At 62.4% G+C, this 18,849-nt stretch overlaps 1 protein-coding gene across 2 annotated transcripts in view; it reads left to right on the top strand.

Moving 5' to 3' along the window:
- Positions 1-6,261: 6,261 nt before the first annotated feature.
- The window catches only part of PDE9A (phosphodiesterase 9A), an 89,360-nt gene continuing 76,772 nt past the window's right edge, over positions 6,262-18,849 (top strand). The window contains exon 1 of one of the 2 annotated variants that reach the window (XM_047846983.1): positions 6,262-6,405. In XM_047846983.1, coding sequence (XP_047702939.1) covers positions 6,337-6,405 — 69 coding nt within the window. In that variant the 5' untranslated portion in view covers positions 6,262-6,336. Of the gene's footprint in view, positions 6,406-17,856; positions 17,989-18,849 lie in introns of those variants that run through there. The other variant, XM_047846984.1, reaches the window with a different exon arrangement.

Here is an 18,849-nt window from a genome sequence, read left to right as displayed (position 1 = left end):
CTGGGCCGGGAGGTCATTTGGGTTCTCGGACCAGCCTGGATCCTGACTTAAAATTCTGCAGGTGCCCCACACGGTCACCGAGGGAGCTGCCGCACGCAGGGGGCGCGAAGGACCCACTCGGTGGCCCAGCACGGTCTCCAGCACCTGCCCAGGGGCCCGGATAGAAAGAAGCCAGCGTGCTGGGCGGGTGTCTGGGGCAGCCATGTCCCCACTTGCCAAAGAACCTGGGGTGACGGGGGCCGAAATGAGGGCGGGGTGGGTTGGCAACATGGGACCCCCCTCAGGTGACTCGGGCCGGTGTGCACGAGCCCCCACTCGGCCCACCTTCACACACCTGGAACCTCCTCTCGTTTTCAACGACGAGCCTGGTCTGTGCCCTTCTGGCAGTTAACACAGCTCTGGGAACCAGAACGCGCTCTCCACTCTGCCCCCGACCCGATCACACGGAACACGGTCCAGAGAGACTGGGGGTCGCCTCACAGGCCGGCAGCCCCCGACCCAGGGCACGTGTCAGTCAGTCGCACTCACCTCCGACCTCGGAGCTCCTCGCAGAGAACGGCCTGAGACGCCAGCCAAGGTCCCTCGAAAGGGTTTGCAAGTCGAAAACGCACAGCGGTCCAAAGGGTGGGTGGCGGCCGCGGTCAGCACTGGTCTGTGCGACAGGTCGGGGAGCACGAAGCCTCGGTGGAAAGTTGAGGGGGTCTGCCCGGCAGACCTGCGCAGGGACAGGTGAGGGTGCCCCAGAGAGCCCACCATCAGCTGTCAGCTGACCAGGCCCCGGGGCTGCAGTGCACGACTCCTGAGCTCCCGGTGTGCCCCTGTCCAGCTCCGCAGGGCAGACGGGAACCAAGTTCACCCCGAGGCTGGAGGGCGAAAGACGCCCTTGCAGGGTCAGCACGAGGCAGCCTTTCCGTCCTCGGAAACGTCACCGTAGCCAAGGCGTCGAGGATGCACGGTTGGCTCCCAGGACCCTCTTAACGTCCATTAAGGGCAAGGCCAAAAATTCAGCACAGGCCACGTGCAGAAGGAAGGCTTCTTTCTTTCTTCTTTTTTTAATTTTTTTTATCATAGATGGTACTTCCTTTCCAAGCTGAAAGGAAACCCAGAGTGACCCCCAGAAGACTAAGAAGGGCCTTGATTCTTCACACACCTAAGAAGCACATTATAAAGACACCATGAATAAAGCTGAGAGATAAGCCAGCAACTCGGAGGAAATATTTGTAAAATACACGATGGCCGATGAGCTGCTATCTTTTGCACACAAGGAGCCGGTTAAAAAAAATCAATAATAAGGGATGCCTGGGTGGCTCAGTCTGACTTCGGCTCAGGTCATGATCTTGCAGTTCATGGGTTCGAGCCCCCCCACCGTCGGGCTCCGTGCTGACAACTCGGAGCCTGGAGCCTGCTTCGGATTCTGTGCCTCCCTCTCTCTGCCCCTCCCCTGCTCATGCTCTGTCTCTCTCTCTCTCTCAAAAATGAATAACATTAAAAAGAATGTATTTTAATCAATAATAAAAAGATTTTTTTAATAAAACAAAGGGCAAAGCAAATGGATTTGCCACAGAAACACAAACGGCCCACAGTCCGGAGAGACGTCTCCCCTCGCTCGTAAGCACAGACATGCAAGTCGAAACAAGACGTCTCTTCCCTCTTCAGACTGGAAAACAAACAGGATTAAGTCGATCTTATTTTGCGGAGAGTGTGGCGACACGGCACCCCCGCTTTCTGACGGCGGGCACGTACGTCAGCCGCACCGTCACAGACGGCAATCAAGCAAAATAAAAAATTGAGCTGTGCACACACTCCCACCCAGAGGTCTGACTTCCAAGAATGAGTCGCACAGAATAACAGCACAACTACCCAGGGATACACAGCGGGTTCTTTTTGCACCACGGGCAACCACGATGTGCTGGGAAGATCTCCAGGCCCGTCCCGTGGGGAACCGGCGAACGAGGGAAGAGAAACGAACGTACGCGTGTCAGGGACCCGCGGGGCGCGGGTTCGGAAGAGGGGACGTCCCCACCTCCGGATCCGGATGGGACTTTGCCTCTTCCACTGCACCGTTTGAAGCATTTACAACCGGTCATAATTCTGTAATGACCAAAGCCATAAAAAGAAACAAGCTGATGTGGGTATAAATCAAACGCCAGGAACGCTGGCACCCGGATGGCTGCTGCCTGCACGTTTCTCCTCCCTTTGCCCCGGAGCTCGGGGCAGGCCGGTTCTCAAACTCTTGGCGCATCCTGCCGAACGGCTCTCCGCGACGGTGAGAGCCGTTTGTGGGGTATTCGGTGCGTTATGTACGTGTGAAGCAGGCGGGTCCCTCCGAGAGGCTGGCGGTGCGGCTGTCAGAGTGTGACGCGCCTGATCTCTGGGCAGTTCATCCGTTTCCCTGCCCCACGGTGCTCCCACAGTCCAGGGCGCTCCAATCCCCCTTCATAAGGCCGCTTATGTGTATGGGGGGCACTAATACACTCTGCTTGTTCAACGTGCTCATTCGGCGCCCCCCCCCCACCCATGGTTCGGAAAAAGAGTTGGCAGAGGAGGCGGTTGGATCCTTTTCAGAATGGTTATTACCAACACCAGGTAGACCCAAGAAAGAACAGGCAGGCGGTGTCCTCAGGGCACAGCAGCCCGCTGACCCATTTCCCCGCCCCGCCCCCCAGTCCCAGTCCAGGCGCTCCGCCAGGAGCCAGCGCTGGGCGCTGCTGGCCACAGGGGAAGACGCCGTGCCTGGCCCGGCCACTCCGGACACGCATCTCCCTCTGCGGTTGGATGCATCCTCTAGACTTTTCCCGAGTGCCCGAACCCCCTTCCTCATCTCTGCATCCTTGCTGGAGACTGCCCACCCTGAAGGGACAGGGCAGACCCTCTCTCCTCCCCGTGTGGCTTCGTCTCCTTGAGCCGGAGATGAACAGCTGTGGGACCCGGGGACCGGGGCCCGGCCCCTCCAGCCCCGGTCTCGGCTCCGTCCCTGTCATCTCCATTTTGGCCCTGATGCCTTACTCTGGCGTCTCCCTCGGCACAGTCCTTGTGGCAGATTAAAAGGGTAGGTTCCGCGCACAGGAACGAGCTTGAGTGTGGTACCCGAAGAAATGTGGTCGACGTGCGGGCCAGAGACGGAGGCTGGACCCAGCCGTGGCTCTCAGACGCGGGGGGACTTTGCGCCTCTGGGGGCTCCTCCTCCCCCTTCCCCGTGAGAGTCGGGCAGGATCTGGCACTCGGACCGCCCAGACAATCATAAGCTTCCTTCCCTGGGACTCCCCCTGGGACTAGGCGAACGCAGCGGCCAAGTTCCTATAACGCTCTTGGGGCTCCTGCCCCCTGCCCCCAGCCCACCTGGCAGAGGCAGGCGGTTTCTTTCGTTTTTGTCTCGATTCTGGGAACTTACGTTGGCTGCATTCCTGGTGGCCAAGCCAGGGTCGGGAACACAGGTCAAGGACACCGGGGCGACGCTTGGGCTGATTTGGTGCACAGGGGGTAGAACTGGCCCCTCCGAGCCTACCCCAGGGGCCGTCCAGGATGAAGGAGCGTGAATTTAGGCAGGGCCACGTTATATAAAAGGGAAGGAGAGCAAAAAGCAGAAATAATGCCAACCTAAGCAATGAGCAGAAAGGAAAGATCTGAGCAACCTCCCAAGTGGTTACAGGTTCCGGCCACTTCTCACGGCCCTGGTCCAACCACCAGTGTTCTTAGCAAACGCTAAGAACCGTAGGGGTGGGTTCTCGGCTCTCCCTGCCGCAGCCCTGCTGGCCAGCAGCGGGATGATCCTGTCCAAACACCAACACTCGAGTAGACCACATCCCGTGGGGCTGGCCAGGGAGAGTGCCACCGGGTCACTTGCACGGTCCACGTGGGGGCCTGCCGCCCCCTCGTCTCTGGGACCTCACTTCCCACTCCAGGCCCCCTCTGTCCACTCCCTCCCGCCCACCGGCCGCACTGGCGTGGAGGTTCTCCACCCTTCGCTAGAAGGTTCTTTCCTTCTGGCTCCCCGATGCCTGTGTGCTGTCTACGTCAGCTCCCCACATGCCCCAGTTTGTATCTCCTTCCCCCGTGACTTCTCTCCTTCGCACTCGTCATGACCCCACAGGCCACAGGTCACATTTGTCTGTCCCGTCTCGTCTGTGTCCCAGCGAAACGCCAGCTCCTCCAGGCCCAAGACCGTGTTTCTTCTCTCCTGACCGCCAGCTCCTAGAGACGCAGCGACGCACAGTGAAGACAGTGCTGGCTAGATCCGCCGGCCCGCTCGGGAATAAGGTGACGGCGGGTAATCCTCTTGGGCCCCCAACGGCAGCAGGCTCCCTGAACGAGAATGTGTGTGCAGGGCCGGTCCAGGAAACACTGAGGAGAGTGATTATTATTCTGAATCCAGACCCAGCCAGCCAGTGTGAGGACGCCCCCCCCCCCCCCTCGCCCGGGACGCCGGGAGCAGTCACAGAGCCCCACGCTCCGATCTGGGACCCAGAGCTCCGTGGAGAGCCACACACGGCCTTTCCGGGGCGCCAGAGGGAGATGATTGGAGAGGGTCAGACCAGATGACTGTAAGACACGGGGAATAAACAAGCACCGGGCTAATGAGCCATCTGCTGGGTGGTGAGATTCCCACACCACACAGCGCACCAGCCCCACGGACCCATCGCTGGCTTAGCCCAAACAGCATCAGAACATTCGACAACAAAACTGAACCATGACAACAGTGCTTGCTCCAATTTTCTGGGGGCACGTGATCACAGCTGTGAGTCAGGTGACCGACGACAGCCACCCAAACGAGGCCACCCCCGCACCAAAGTTCCCTTGCTGCCCTCTATCTCCCCCTAGTCACTTCTGAATCGAGTCTCGTGTGCCCAGGCTCTGACGTGGCCCCTTCGCTGGGCTGGAGGCCAAGGCAACGCTACGGGGACATGAAGCCACACGTGCCTGACTGTCCAAAGGCTGAGGGAAGACCACTTTGCCTAAAGACGATGAGCCCCACCTTCCCTGGGGCTCCAGCCTGGCCAGTGCTCCGCGTGGCTGGGGTGGGGGGGGCTCTGGAAAGCCTGGGCACCAGGTGAAAACCGGGTGGCCAGAGAAGGCAAAGGAGGTGACCGTTGGCAGTGGTCAGGCTGGCTCGGGCCGGCGTGGAGGGCGGGAGGAGCCTGTGTGCACCGGGCCCTCTCAAAAAGCAACACCCGGTTTTCACCAGCCCTCCCCCCATCGGGTTCCCACTGGGAGATCCCAGAGAACTGGGAGCCACAAAGGAGCCCCCACTGTGGTCTGCAGATCTCTCGCTGCCTGAAATCCCTTCTCTTTCCCTCCTGCCTTTCCCACACTCCCTGTAGCCACGAACCAGGTGTGGGGAGGGTGGGCAGAACAGCGCGGAAACCAGCACAGAGCCGGTGGCTGGGTAATCCTCACTCTGGCTCCAGTAAGGACAGAAATAAAATTGCCATTTCAGCTCTGGGTGCAGCTGGGAGAGGCTGTCAGTCCCGAGGATGTACGGAAAACTTAGGCGAGGGAGGTGCATGAATGAGAAGCAACTTTTCTCATTTCCTCGTCAAATTAGGCGAGGATAGCAATCGCAGCAGGGGGAGGCTGAACCCAGGGGAGCTGCCCGATGTGAAATGGGGCCCGGGGTTGGCTAATGACTGCAGGTAGCCTGGGGCGGGGGGGCGGGGGGGGGTGCCCCCAGTCCCTGATGTGTTTGATTAGCCACCTGGGGCAAAGGAGTCACTATGGGCAACTGTCCGTGTGGGGAGGTGACCAGCCTGCAGCCAGAGGGGGTCGCTATGGGATTTTCTGGCCGGCGGAGGGGTGACCAGCCGGCAGCTAGAGGGGGTTACTGTGGGAATCTGGTCACATGGGGAGGTGACCAGCCTGCAGCCAGAGGGGTCACTCGCTATGGGCACCTGTCCAGAGGTCACTTGGAGATAGGCTTCTCTCTTGGCCTGGTCCCCAAGGAGGCTGGAGTCAAGCGGAAGAAGAGGGGGTGTGCCCTAATGTGGGAAGGGAGGGAAGAGGGAGGAGGGAAGAGGTGGGAGGAGGAGGGAGGGAAGGGGAGGAATCGGGAGGGAGGGGGAGGTGGAGGAGGGAGAGAGGAGGTGGGAGGGAAACGGGGGAAGGAGGAGGGGGCGGAGGGAGGAGGGGGGAGGCCGAGGCCGGAGGCGGAGCACGAGCCTAGACGCGCGCGCCAGAGGCGGCGGCAGAGCCCGCACCGGTGCGGCGCGGCGCTCTGGTTGGCTGGTCTCCTCCTCCCTCCCGCCGCCGCCCCCTCCTCCCTCCCACTCCCCGCCCTCCCCGCGGCGGCTGGCGTCGAGAAAGTACAGTAAAAAGTCCAAGTGCAGCCGCTCGGCGCACAAGATGGGGTCCGGCTCCTCCAGCTACCGGCCCAAGGCCATCTACTTGGACATCGATGGGCGCATTCAGAAGGTAGCCTCCTCCCCGCCCTTGCAGCCCCCGCTGGGTGCCCCCACCCCTGTGCTCCGTCCGCGCCTCCCACCCCCCTCCCCTCGTCAGCACCGTGGCCCTGCGATCCCGGGCAGTGGCCCCTCCCCGGGTGAAGGGCGACGCGCGGGGGGAGGGGGGGTCGCCGCGGCGGGTGGGGGACCGTCTCGTCTGTGCGTCCGCGCGTGGTGGGTCCGGGCTGCAGCCTCTGACAACTTGGGCTGGGGGACGGCGGGGCCCTGCGGAACTGGCATCCCCACGCCTCGGGCCCCGTGGAAAGGGGACGACCCACGCGGGGGTATTTTTTCCGCCTCATGGGCAGAGCTTTCTCTGTAATAGATCTCATCCGGTTGAGTTTGCATGTTCAGAGGGCTGATACGTTAAGCCTTTCGTTTCGCTCGAAACGACCCCGAAGCAGACACAGCTGAGCCAGTGGGCAGCGATGGGCAGCCCTGGGGGATGTGGTCCCCGCGCAGGGATGGTGACCGTGGCACTGAGGGTGACCGAGTATGCCGCCCCCCCCCTCCCCCCAGCCAGTAGCAGTGCCTCCTGCCCAGTGGGGAGCAGGTGCGGAGGGGGGATGGGGGTCTTAGAGAGAAGCGACCCTCGTACCTGCCCCCACTCCCTCCGTGTCCCCTCCCAGGCGGGCGGTCAGCTCTGACCGCAAAGGGGGCTCCCTGAGGCTGCTCATCCCCCCCACCCCCCCACAAAGCGACAGGCTCTGTGGTCCCTCTGCCCTTCTCTGGAGACATGAAGCCCTCCAGATGTCCAGTGACCCTAACCAACTTGAGTCTCATAGGAGAGGCTTCTGGGACAGACCCCCCCCCCCTTTGTCCCGGGCCCCTCCCTTTCTAAACCCCTGGCCTGAGCCCAGAGAGTCCTGGACCCGTGCCTCTGATTGGCAGAGAGGGACAATAAGAAAGCTGGCTTGGAGGGGGGATTTTCAGCTCTTCCTGAAGGCCCCGGGGGAGGGGGGGAAGCCACCGTGAGGCAATGACTCCCATTCTTCAGCTGCACATTTCACGGAAGCCCCCGTAGCTGCCGTCTCTCCCCTTCTCTTCTCCAGGACCCCCCACCCCCACCCCTGCCAGGAAGCCAGGGGAGGGTGTCCCCGCCAGTCACAGAGTAGGCAGGGGGCAGGAGAGGGTCTCTCCGAGAGATCTGGAGTGCCTCTGCCAGCTTGCCAACAAGCCACCCTACCCTCACTGCCACTGTCCCCATGTCCGTCCCGGGGACGTGAGAACCCACCCTTCCCCCACCCCAGCCCGCCCTGGTCGAATCAGAGAGCAGGGAACAGGAAGCATCTGCAAGGGCAGGCTGGCAACCCTCTCGTTTCATGAGTGCTGGGCAGGTGGTCAGGACGGGCCTCCGGCCCCCCGACTTCCAGGACTGGGCGTTTGCCGGACCGCTCAGGAGCCTCAACGGCCTCCTCAGAGGAAGAAACGGCCCCGCGTCAGGTGCACGCACACGCAGCCCCACACACGCACTTACACGCGTGCACGCGTGCTTCCACGCACAATGTGCGCACGAAACCATGCGTGCACACAGCACACACGTGCACAAACACAAACCCGCACACCCGCCTGCACACACACGAGCACACGCTCTCCCGCCCTGCCGGATGAGACTTCTCTGAGGCCGGCCCCCTCGATCTTTCGAAAGAGGTGAGATGAGACCCTGCCGCAGGGTCAGCACTGACAGCTTCTCCCCCAGAGCTTCCCAAAGGTCTCCCCGAGAAGCTGGATCGGAAGCGGGTGAAAGGCGGAAGGCAGGTGTCGGAGGGTGCGAGGGGAGGGCTGAGTCTGGGGGCTCCGCCGGCGGTGCGGGCAGGCTGGCATGTAGGAGCAGACGCACCTGGGGTGGTGGCGACTTCCAGAAGGCAGCCCTTGAAGGCACACCCGCCATCAGGAGCGGGGAGGCCGCGGCCTCCGAGGGGCCCGATCTGCTTCCCCGGGGCGGCTCCACCCCTTCCCGTGGTTCTGAGCAAGTCCCCCCGCGGCGGAGCTGGCCTCCGCATCCGAAAAGTGGGACAATCGCATCTGCTTTAGAGACTGGCCTGGGAAGCAGCAAGAGCGGGCGGCCAGAGCGCCTGGGGCTGCGGGACCAGGGTGGGCATCGGGCGCCCACCCCCGGCTCCGGCCACGAACGGCCTCTGGCCGCGGCGCGCTGGGGAGGGGAAGTGCGGACAGGCGTCTGCAGCGCCTGTTACTGTTCCTCGACCTTGCTCGGAGCGCTCTGCCTTTGCCCTTGACGCTGTTGGAGGCTCGGCTGGACTTGCAGCCCTGGGCAGAGCCACGCATTTGGGGTTTCCAGGCACGTGCCAGAAAATGACAATGGGCCACTCACCGCACGCCCAGCAGCACCGTGGGGACGTCAGACGTCTCTGCCGAGAGCGCTTCCAGCGGTGTTTTCTGTGGCTGCGCCCTCCTTCCTTAAGGTCACAGGCGCCCGGTTGATTCTGAAAGGTCCCCGCGTGCTGGCCGTGCTCTGTCTCCCTTTAACCCAGCAGAGCCCTTGTCCCCCACCGAAGGCCGTGGACACAGACCCCACGTTGCTTCCAAGGGGAAAGCGTGATGGGGGGACGGGGGAGGGGTTGAGGCGCGTGTCTTCTGGCGTTTGCGCTGCTTTGCCCCCCTGGTCATCAGTCCCGTGGCTCCGCCTTATTTCTGCCCTGTGCTCCGCGACTCACCCGGCTCTTGGTCACTGCACCCTCCCCCCAGAGAGGGCACAGATGGAGGGGAAGAACGCCCCCAGCAGTGACCCTCGCAGATAGAACCGGGTCCAACAGAGCTTAGGGGGATCGTCCGGAGTTGTCCGAAGGGAGGCCGCCTTCCCCGTCCTGGGGTGATGAGGCTGGGGCGTCTCAGGTGCCCGGTGACACCATTGCAGCCATCGGACAGTTGGTTCAGTGCTTTTTGACATGAAGGCAACTCTAGACGCGCACGTCACATACAGTCCCCGGGGCATACAGTGTGACAGCAGCAGTGGGAACTGGGGGGATCCTCGGACCGCCTCGGGGAATCGATCTTTCGCCTGCAAGCTTCCCTTCAGAGGCTGTGCACAGTGGGCTCGGAGGGCACAGGTGGCTCTGCTTGGGGCCCGCGCCTCTCTGGCCCCCCCCCCCCCCCACATACACACAAAGACAGCACACGGAGCCAGGCCGACCGTGGGCCACACTCTCAGAGCCTCCCCCCTCCGTCCACATGGCCTGGGCGCGGTCCTTAACCTCTGCGCAGGTGCGCGAACTGCCAGGGCTGCTTGACGTAGAATCAACGGGACAAGGCGAGTCACTTAGCCCGCTGTCCGGACGAGCTGTTGAACAGCTACCGTGTGCTGAGCGCTGGGTCCGGCGTGACCGTGACACCCACGATGCCGTTCCCCCCCGTGATGGCCTCACAAATAGGCAACCACAGCTGCCGCAGGGCGCCCCGGGACGGACAGAAGGACACGGGGGCGGGGCAGGACGTGGGGGGCTTAATGGATACGTTCCCTTCCTTGGTTTAGACTGGCTGGGGTCGGGGGGCGTTTCGCAGACTGGGAAGCCTCAGAATGACCCGGATGGGGAGCCGCTGGTTGGCTAAGGGGACGGCCTCACTCACCTCCACACACCTGTCCCCATCACCTCTCCTCCCCTGCACCAGATGAAGCCGTCCCCTGCTCGTGTCGAAGGGGGAGCGGTGTCCTCAATCCTGGATGGCTGGGAACCCCTGCTCCAGAGGACTCTTCTCTAGAAGCTAATGCTTCTTGTCTTTGCCCAGACGGTTGGCTTTTTTCTCTCCTCTGCGGCCCCGGGCCTCAGTACCTCTGCCTTCGCACTCATCTACCGTGCCCACGGAGAAGGGGTGCGCTCAGCTGGGATGTCCAGGGGATGGCAGGATGATACAGGTGACGTTGGGGAGGTTGAGGGGCCCCTGCCTGGTGGCACATCCAGGCATGGGTTTGATGACCTTACGGAGAAGAGTGAGGCGTTCATGTGACCCTTCAGCCTGGCCTTGGGCTTGGGCTGGTAAGAAGCCTCATGTGGACAAGAGTGGGCCTCCCGGAGCTCCCGAGGATAGAAGGGGCCACCTCTGCTGGTGCATCGCCCTGGGCTGGTGGCTCCCTCAGGGACAGTCCCCTGCCGATGGCACCCTGCCCGGCCCACCCTCAGCCCCCACTCCGAGCCATTGCATTCTTGTCCCAGCCTCACCGCAGCTGGGACCCCAGCCTCGCTCTGAACCTGGAGCCCAGGTCCCCAGAAGCAAACGGCCGCTTGACTTGGTGAAGCTGTGTCTACTCTAAAACGAGGGAACAAATGAGAAAACCCGAAAGCGGAGAGCGGTGTTGGAAAGTTGTTCTAGTATCTGTGAAAGACTGTGCTGGGTTCACCGATTGCTGGTCGCCCCACCCGCTGACTGCGGTCCCTCCGCCCCAGTGCACCCGGCTGTCCTCCCTTCTCACCAGGAGCCGTGGTCCCCGGAGCCTGGGCCTGCAGTGCCTGGGTCCCGTTGAGTCCCTGCGGTTTCCTCTGCGGCCAGGCCTCCAACAGCCCTGCCCGCCGTCCCTCTCCCCGCCGCCTGCCTCCCTGTGCCCGCCACCCGCCCTGCTCCAGCCCTGCACCCTCCAAGGGACTCCAGGCTCCTCTGCCTTCCTTTCTTGCCTTGGGCACAAACAGCTACTGCACTTCTTTAGGGCAACCCCACCTTCTCTTTTGCGAAACGTGGAGCTGCCCCCCCGCCCCCCCCCCGCATGTGGTCAGCACGGCCAGGCCCGGAGACCCCCTTTGGGGTATCTCCCCCCTTCCTGGAAAATATGTCTGTCTTGCCACCTGGTAGAGCCTGGTGAAATTGTCCTTTGGAATCTGAGATGCGTGCACCTGCCCTGCCCACGTGCAGAGCCGACGACGGAGGGGCCTCCGCTCCGTTTGCGCAGGACCGCGTCCACTGGCCGCGTGACCCGTCGCGAGTTCTCGGGGCCTGGGCGCTGCTGTTACCCCTGCACGACCGCCAGGTGACGGCGACTCCCCGTGGCCATCCTCCAGCGCAGTCTGCTTCTCTTCCTTTAAGTGTTTGTAACTTACGATATTTAAGTGGATACTTGAAATGGTAACATAAGCTAATCGCCAAGTTCAGAGATGCCCAGGTTCAGAGAGGGTCTCCAGCTGGAGATGGTCCGGTAGTGAGGGGGGAGGAGGCGTTTTGCCTCCAGCTCTGTCCCCCTGGGCTTGCGATGACCCCTCTGTCTCCAGCTGGGTGGGAGCTGGGAGGGGGGATGTAACAAGAACGGGGGTGTCTGGTCTCTTACTGGACAAGTAGATCGACCAGACACCTCTCGGAGAGGAGGCCTGTCCAATCCTGTCTAGCCTGAGGGCACCGACGAGTCAGGGAACCACTGGTCTCCCTCCCCCTTCCCATTCGCCATGGCCCGAAGGTCTCTTAAACAGAAGGACGCGGAGATCTCTCAGACGGCCTGCAGCTCACCCTGTCTTGGAGGGGTGACCGCACAGAGTGGCGAGGACCACGGGCCCCGCAGACCCGGCTCTGTAGCTTGACCGCCAGGAAGCCCGAGGGAAGTCGCCTTCTCCTTGGTACAGTGGGCACGGCAGAGGCGCCCCCATGGGGTGACCGCGGATGGCACCAAGTGACAGGCAGAGTGCCCAGGGCGGAGCCGGCCCCCAGGAGGCTCACGTCCTGTCCTGATAGCAGCCCCCGGCCCGGCACCCCCTGCCCCTCCCTCTGCCCTGGGAGACCGCGGCAGGAGCCGAAGCAGCACTCTTGTCACTTGTCCGCATCTCTGTGAGGCCACCGCGAGCCTGAACTCAGCCCCCAGGACCCCGGGTGCCTGCTGGAAACACGACCCCTGGAGCCCCGAGCGGCCTGGGCCAGCGGCCTCCCCGTGGCCTGAAACACGTGCGGAGCACAGCTCTGGTCTTCAGGGAAGGACAGCAAGGGCAGAGGAAGGGCTTGGTGTCCCATCAGACAGCTCACGTGACTTGCAAATGAAAGACGAATCAGGGACGCGGCCAAGCCGCCTATGTCAGTGCCGTTGACGGGGAGCCCAGGGCCCAGCCCGGCGGTGGGACGGCAGGGACCGGGGGGCGGGGGGGGGCGGGGCACAGGCAGCCGTGGCTCCCTGGAGGCTGGGTCCCCACACCCTGGCTTTGCCTCCTGGGAGTGGTGGGCACGTCCCCAAGGCCCTTCCCCCAGCAAAAGGCACAGGCGGAGCCGCCTACATCCAGCCCCCGCTTCCTCGGCTGCGGATGACCCAGCGGCAGCACTACTGGGAACTGGGCCAGGTCTTTGGCTGGAAGGGATAAGAGAGTCCCCGGAAGATGCGGAGGGCCCCCCAAGTATCCACCTCGACAGCAGCCCGCCAGCTGATCTTGACCCTAGGAAGGATGTCCCCGCGCGTCCTAACTCCCCCCTCGGGCACGCGGACGACCAGCTGAGAGGCGGCTGCCTTGAGGCACGTCCAGGCCCAACATTCCCATCCGCCGCGGAGGCACGAGCTCCAGGCTCGAAGCCGGCGCGGTTTGCCAGTTAGCGACCCCGGCCCCGAACTGGAGCTGGACCCACAGCCTCTTACTCGGCTCCCGGGGCCGTCTCCTCCCGCTTGGTGGTCGAGTGTCTGCGTTCCCAGGGTTCCGGATCTTTCTGAGCAAAAAATATCCTAAGCGCGCACGTCAAGAGCCACCTGCGGGAGCGCGAGGAGCACGCGGCGTCTCTCCCCGGGTGTGTTGGGCACGCGGCCACGTGGCGGGAGATGGCCCCAGACGGTTGCAACCTCAAAAAAACAAATGTCTGTAGTTGACGGTGTGGTTCGCTTGCCTTGAGCGCACCCTCCCTGTCCTCCCGTCCCCCCTCGCCCCCACCGCGGTACCACGCCTGCCCCACGAATCCCCAAGCTGATCGCCCGAGGGGAGCGTTTGCCTGAACAGAAGCAGTACCCCTAAAAACACAGTCTAGAGCATTAAAGTAGAGCCAGAAAGTCTCATCGAGTTAGCTTTAGGTGCCCTGCGTGACTTTTTTTTTTTTAATTATAGCAAAATACATATAAAATTGGGGGCACCTGGGTGGCTCAGTCGGTTAAGCGTCCGACGCTTGATCTCGGCTCAGGTCACGATCCCAGCATTTGTGGGATCGAGCCCTGCATCAGGCTCTGCGCTCACAGCACAGAGCCTGCTTGGGACTCTCGCACACATGCGCGCCCTCTCAAAATAAATAAGTCAACTTAAGAAAATAATGTATAGGGGCGCCTGGGTGGCTCAGTCGGTTAAGTGGCCGACTCCAGCTCAGGTCACGATCTTGTGGTCCGTGAGTTCGAGCCCCGCGTCGGGCTCTGGGCTGATGGCTCAGAGCCTGGAGCCTGTTTCAGATTCTGTGTCTCCCTCTCTCTCTGCCCCTCCCCCGTTCATGCTCTGTCTCTGTCTCAAAAATAAATAAACGTTAAAGAAAATAATGTATAAAATTCACAATCTTAACCACTCCTGGCTGTGGAGCTCTGGGGCATGAAACAGATTCACAGTCAGGTCACCAGCATCCCCACCGACCATCCTCCCCGACTGAAACTGTGTCCCCAGTACATGCCGCTTCCCCATCCCCCGGCGCCCACCCTCTGCTCCGTCTCCGTGGACCTGACTCTCCGGGCCCCTCGGACGAATGGAATCAGTCCTTGTCCTTCTGTGCCTGGCGTGTTTCCCTGAGCACGATGTCCTCGGGGTCCGTCCACGTTGTGGCATGGGTCCGCTTCCTGACTCCTTAAGACTGAATAACATCCCCCTGTGTGTATGGCCCACGTTCTGTCTCTCGGTTCCACTCTCGGTGAACCTGCTCAGCGTGCAAAGCGCGGGCCGTGCTGTGGTGGCACTCTTACTGTCTTTTCTGAAAAGCGTTGTCCTCCCCAAAGCCCTCCGCCGTTTCCTGGCCGCAGTGGCGTTAATCGAGGACGTGGTGTGTGGTGTGGCCGTGACCACACCACACGGGGATGGTAAACAGTTCGGGGAGGGTGGGCGCTTCCCAGATTCAGTGACGCTCTGTCCACGTACCGACAGCATGATGTCACAGTCCAGAGCCCGGATTCTGGGGCACGCAGGCAAGTTCCTTACGTGCCTCGGTGGCTCCATCCGTGAAGGGGGGTGGAGGGAGCGTCTCCCTCGGGGGTCGTTCGGATGAGACACAGGACTGTGTGTCCAGTGCCGAAGCGGGGCCAGTCCGTGGTGAGTGCCGCGTAGAGCCCTCGCCGCTTGTATTGATCTGTTGAGAGTTTATCTATTCACGCTGCGGACGGAAGGCAGTCAGATGCCCGTGTCTTGTTGGGAGGGCCTCGCCGAGACCCCCGGCTTCCCGCTGCGGGGCGGCAGGTGGCTCCCGGGCAGCTGGCCGTCAGTCCCCGCGCCCGGCCCGTGTCCAGGCGCGCTCTGTGACATGCAGAGATGCTTCCTGCCCAGGGACACCGTGCTTCCCGGGGCAGCCCTACGTCCACCCTCCTGCCCCCCAGCCTTCTCACCGAAGAGAGGACCCACACTTGCCTTTCCTTTCTCTTCTCGCCGGTTCAGAGGTGGGGCCACGGGGACTGTGGAGAGGGGGGAGGGCGGGCGAGGTGGCCGCTGACCCTGCCACGCCCGCTGCGCAGGATGAACGGGGACAGCCTGCCCCCCCCCCCCCCCGGCCACATTAGGGCTCCAGGCTCAAGCTTCATTGGTTTTGCCGGAAGGGGTGTGGGTGCCGCAAACACTCAACAGTAATTGTGCTGTTGAAGCGAGCGGGCCTCGGGCTCACGGTGTGTGGCTGGTCGCTGCCCGGGCTGCCCGCGGGGGGGCTGCTGGCCACACCTCCCCCCACGGGCCCCTGGCCCCCCATGTGCAGCCCGGGGGAGCACCTCAGCCCTGGGAGAGATGGGAGGTGCTTCGGGGAAACAAAGTCAGAGCCTACCCGTGCAGTGGCGGGAGTTAGCGGGACCTGGTACGTTCCCCGCTCCGTTTAGCCCAGAACACGGCCGTGAGGAAAACTGCCACCCTGTCCTGCAATCGGCACCACCAAAGGGACGGTCGGGGTAACGGGCATGGTGTCCAGATGGAGTCTGGTCACCCTGGAGGCCAGTCGCCCACTGGGCCGATTTGTTTTGTAAGCAGAACGGTTAACGGAGCCCTGGAGCCCGGTGATTCAGGCTCTTTATCCTCCCAGCTTCTGCCTTCCGGGTGTTTTTTTTTTTTAAACTTTTATAGTCTTACAAATGCCAGAGAGAGAGGCAGCACCCAGTACCGCTGACATTATCCTCTAGAATCTTCAATAACGTTGAATTTACATTCGCAAGAGGGGCTAACCCCCGGGTGCTTATGGAAAGGCTGGCTGTCCACCGAAGCCGCTGGGTGCTGGGCGTGGCTGGGGAGCTGAGCCATTTCCAAAGTGTTGGGGGGAGACCCCCAAAATGATGTCTTTGCCCAGAGTTGCATTATATAAACTTCACACAGAGAACGGTTAAGATGTGAGCAGTGCTTAAAGGTTCATACATCCCCTCAGATCTCTAGAAGCTTCTGAAGCCTGAGACATCACTGCAGAGAACAGAAAATCCGGAGCTCAGAACAGACACCAGAAGGGCTGGGAAACAGGACTCCAGAGATGGCCGTGGCCTGCGGAGCCCTTAGGACTTTAGACTCGGCCCTCGAGCCGCCAGGGTGCAGAGCTGTGGTCCCATCCCAGCGTGAATTTGATCCCATTTCGTGGGTGTTGTTTGGAAGGCTGAGCCCTAAGCAGCAGAGGAGGGAGGTGGCCTCTGTGCCCCCCCACCTGGCAAAGCCAGCCCAGAAAATTCCAAGGAGCCGGGGTCCAGAGAGGAGCTTCCCCTAGCAGAGGAGTGAGTAGGGAAGTGTAGGAGCAGTGAATTCCCCGCCCCCGCAAATATTTCTGGAAGCAGTGTGGGGTGGCCCAGGGCTGAGCAGGTGAAGGAGGTGGGCATCAGCGTCGGGGCGCTGCGTGGACACGTGGGCAGGTATTATGAAGGTCGGCGGGAGGTAGGGGGAGGCGCTGAGAAGCGACAGGTGGGTGGGGAGAGGGCTTTCTTGGAGTCAGAATCAGACCTGCCCCCCAGGTGCTGCCTGTGTTAGAGCCCTAATCAGTGTCACCAGTGCTAACGCCGTGGCCCTGAATGAGCCTGGAGGGCTGTGGCTGGGCGCGCCGGCTCCCACGGCTCCTGTCCTGAAGGTGTAGACGCGTCACAGGCCACCCCACACCCTGCGCCCCACCTCTTGCCCAGAGCACCCTGTTTCTTCCAGCTAGCTTCCTGGCCTGCAGCTTCCCCCCGCCCCAGGGCTTCCCCTGAAGCCCAGGGCCTCCCCAGGGATGGGGACCCTGGGTCTCCTGGGTGTTGGTGCGGGAGCCGCAGGCTGGATGCAGAGCCCCTGACCCCCCGGTGTGGGTTTCTGATTCGGCCTCAGCCCCTGCAGTGAGCCCTTGTGCGTCCTCCAGAGGGATCCAGGAGCAGGCAGCTTGAGAGGACGCCCTGGAGCGAGGCGGGTCCAGGCAGCAAACGGACCCCTCCTAAGGGCCAGGCTCTCCTTCTGGAAGAAAGAGTCGGGGAGCTGGCGGCTTTCACGCAGCTGCTGTGAGCCCCAGGCATCAAACTAAACAGTGAGCCGCGTGCGGGCCTTCGGAGACACGGCCCCCGGCTGAGGTTCCATCGCGGAGACAGGCCACCCCCAGAGTCCCATGGCGTTGAGCAGAAACCCTGACCTTTGCAGGGACGTGTGGCAGCCACCCAGGAGGCACGGGGCGTTTCAGCCTGGCGGGTGGAGGCCAGCCTCTGAAGACAAGAAGCAGGGCCAGGGGGCCACTCCAGCCACCTCGGCGGCAGGCACGCAGCCCACTGGGACCAGCGCGAGGACCCTGGTGCCCACACCCAGAGTCCCTTGTTTTCTGGCAGGAAAACCATCCTCGATTTTTCTAATGAAATCTCAAGGTCATGAAAAGGAAAGGGAAAAGAGGAGACCCGGACGCAGGAAGGAGGGACTCCTCCCCCGTGCAGATGAGGGCCTCTGGATCCCTCCGCGCCGGGTGGCCACCCAGCTGCCCACTTTCTCCCACGTCTCCGATTTCCACGCCCTTGGCCTCGGCTCACCAGGGTGGCTGGGTGAGGGCGTCTGGCCCCGCCTGCCCGCGCTGTCCCCTCCCTATGCCGCTGCCCGCGTCATCCTCAGCTCGTGACTGATGCCGGATGAGCTGTCCCCATCCTAACCTCCAGTCCTTCTGGGAGTATTACAGTTATTTCAAAGAGGATTTAAAGTTATATTTGGAGGAGCGTCATGAAAAAGAACTTTGAATAAAAACATGCCCCTGCCTCCGTTTGCCTGCCTTCCGCGCTGGCAACAGAGTGGCCTTGTAGAGGGAGTGGTGTGGTGCAGGACGGTCCCCGTGGCGTCACTGGCGGGAGGGAGCGGGGTTTGCCCGAGGCCGGCCCCCCGGAAGGTGGACGGGAGGACGGAAAAATGTGACCCGCTTCTCGGGGTCGTCCTGGGCTGTCTCTGCTCACGGAAGCTGTGGGTTCTAGATTCCATGCGAGTTCGGGCCATCGTGTGTCTCGAGGCGGCCAGAGGTGGTGAGTGATTTCTGGGGTTCCGTGAAAATACTTGGATAAGGAGAGAATGATGGTGCGCGGATTCCTCTCGAGAGAAGTCGCGGTCCCCTGGTGTGATGCCCGGGAAGGAGGCTGGAGCAGGAAGGGGCGTGAGCCTTCCGCCTTGACGGGTTCTCCTCAAAGGGCTGCAGGACCCGGATCCCCAGGGTTTGCGCCCCGCTCCTGACCTCAGAGCCAACACCTGCCATTCGGCCAAGGCCTCTGGGACACCGTTCAGGACCCGCTTCCCGCGAACAGCCCCTCCGCCGGCGCACTTCTGCCTCCCCCCCCCCCCCCCCCCCCCCCCCCCCGATTTCGTTCCTGCTGGGACAGACGGTGGAAGTGATGCCACTCGCTTTCCAAGGTGCTGGAGCTCCGGGTCTCCCTGGGGAGGGTTTTCCTGACTCCCAGGCTAGGTCTGGTTGCCACAGGGCTTCCCCACGTCTTTTCACCCTGCCCCGCCACCCCCTCGCCCCTCCCGGATGCGGCTGAGGGCTGTAGGCTTGGGGGTCTCCCGTGGGTGGCCCTTCTCGAGGCCCCTCCCCCCGGGCACGAAGGAGCCCGGGGCCCAGGACGGTCTCGCTGGCCGCACTCAGCCTCCTGATACAGCCGAGCCCAACAGAGCCCTGGGGGACAAGGGTGCAGGTCGGGCAGGAGAGCCAGGCAGGGGCCCAGGGAGGGGACACGGGACGGTCGGGCACCCTTGAATGGGACCCAAGAAGTAAAGCAATTGTCCACCGGAGAGACACCTTCAGAAATGTCCCCACACAAAACAGTCCTTGGAAGGGGACTCCACCCCCACACATTTCTTACCCGTTCGGCTGTCTGCTCTTTGCATTTTCC

Source organism: Prionailurus viverrinus, unplaced genomic scaffold, assembly GCF_022837055.1.
Source record: "Prionailurus viverrinus isolate Anna unplaced genomic scaffold, UM_Priviv_1.0 scaffold_42, whole genome shotgun sequence".
In the NCBI taxonomy this organism is placed as follows: Eukaryota; Metazoa; Chordata; class Mammalia; order Carnivora; family Felidae; genus Prionailurus; species Prionailurus viverrinus.
The sequence above is the reverse complement of the archived record's forward strand: the minus strand, read 5'-3'. Positions and strand labels throughout refer to the sequence as shown.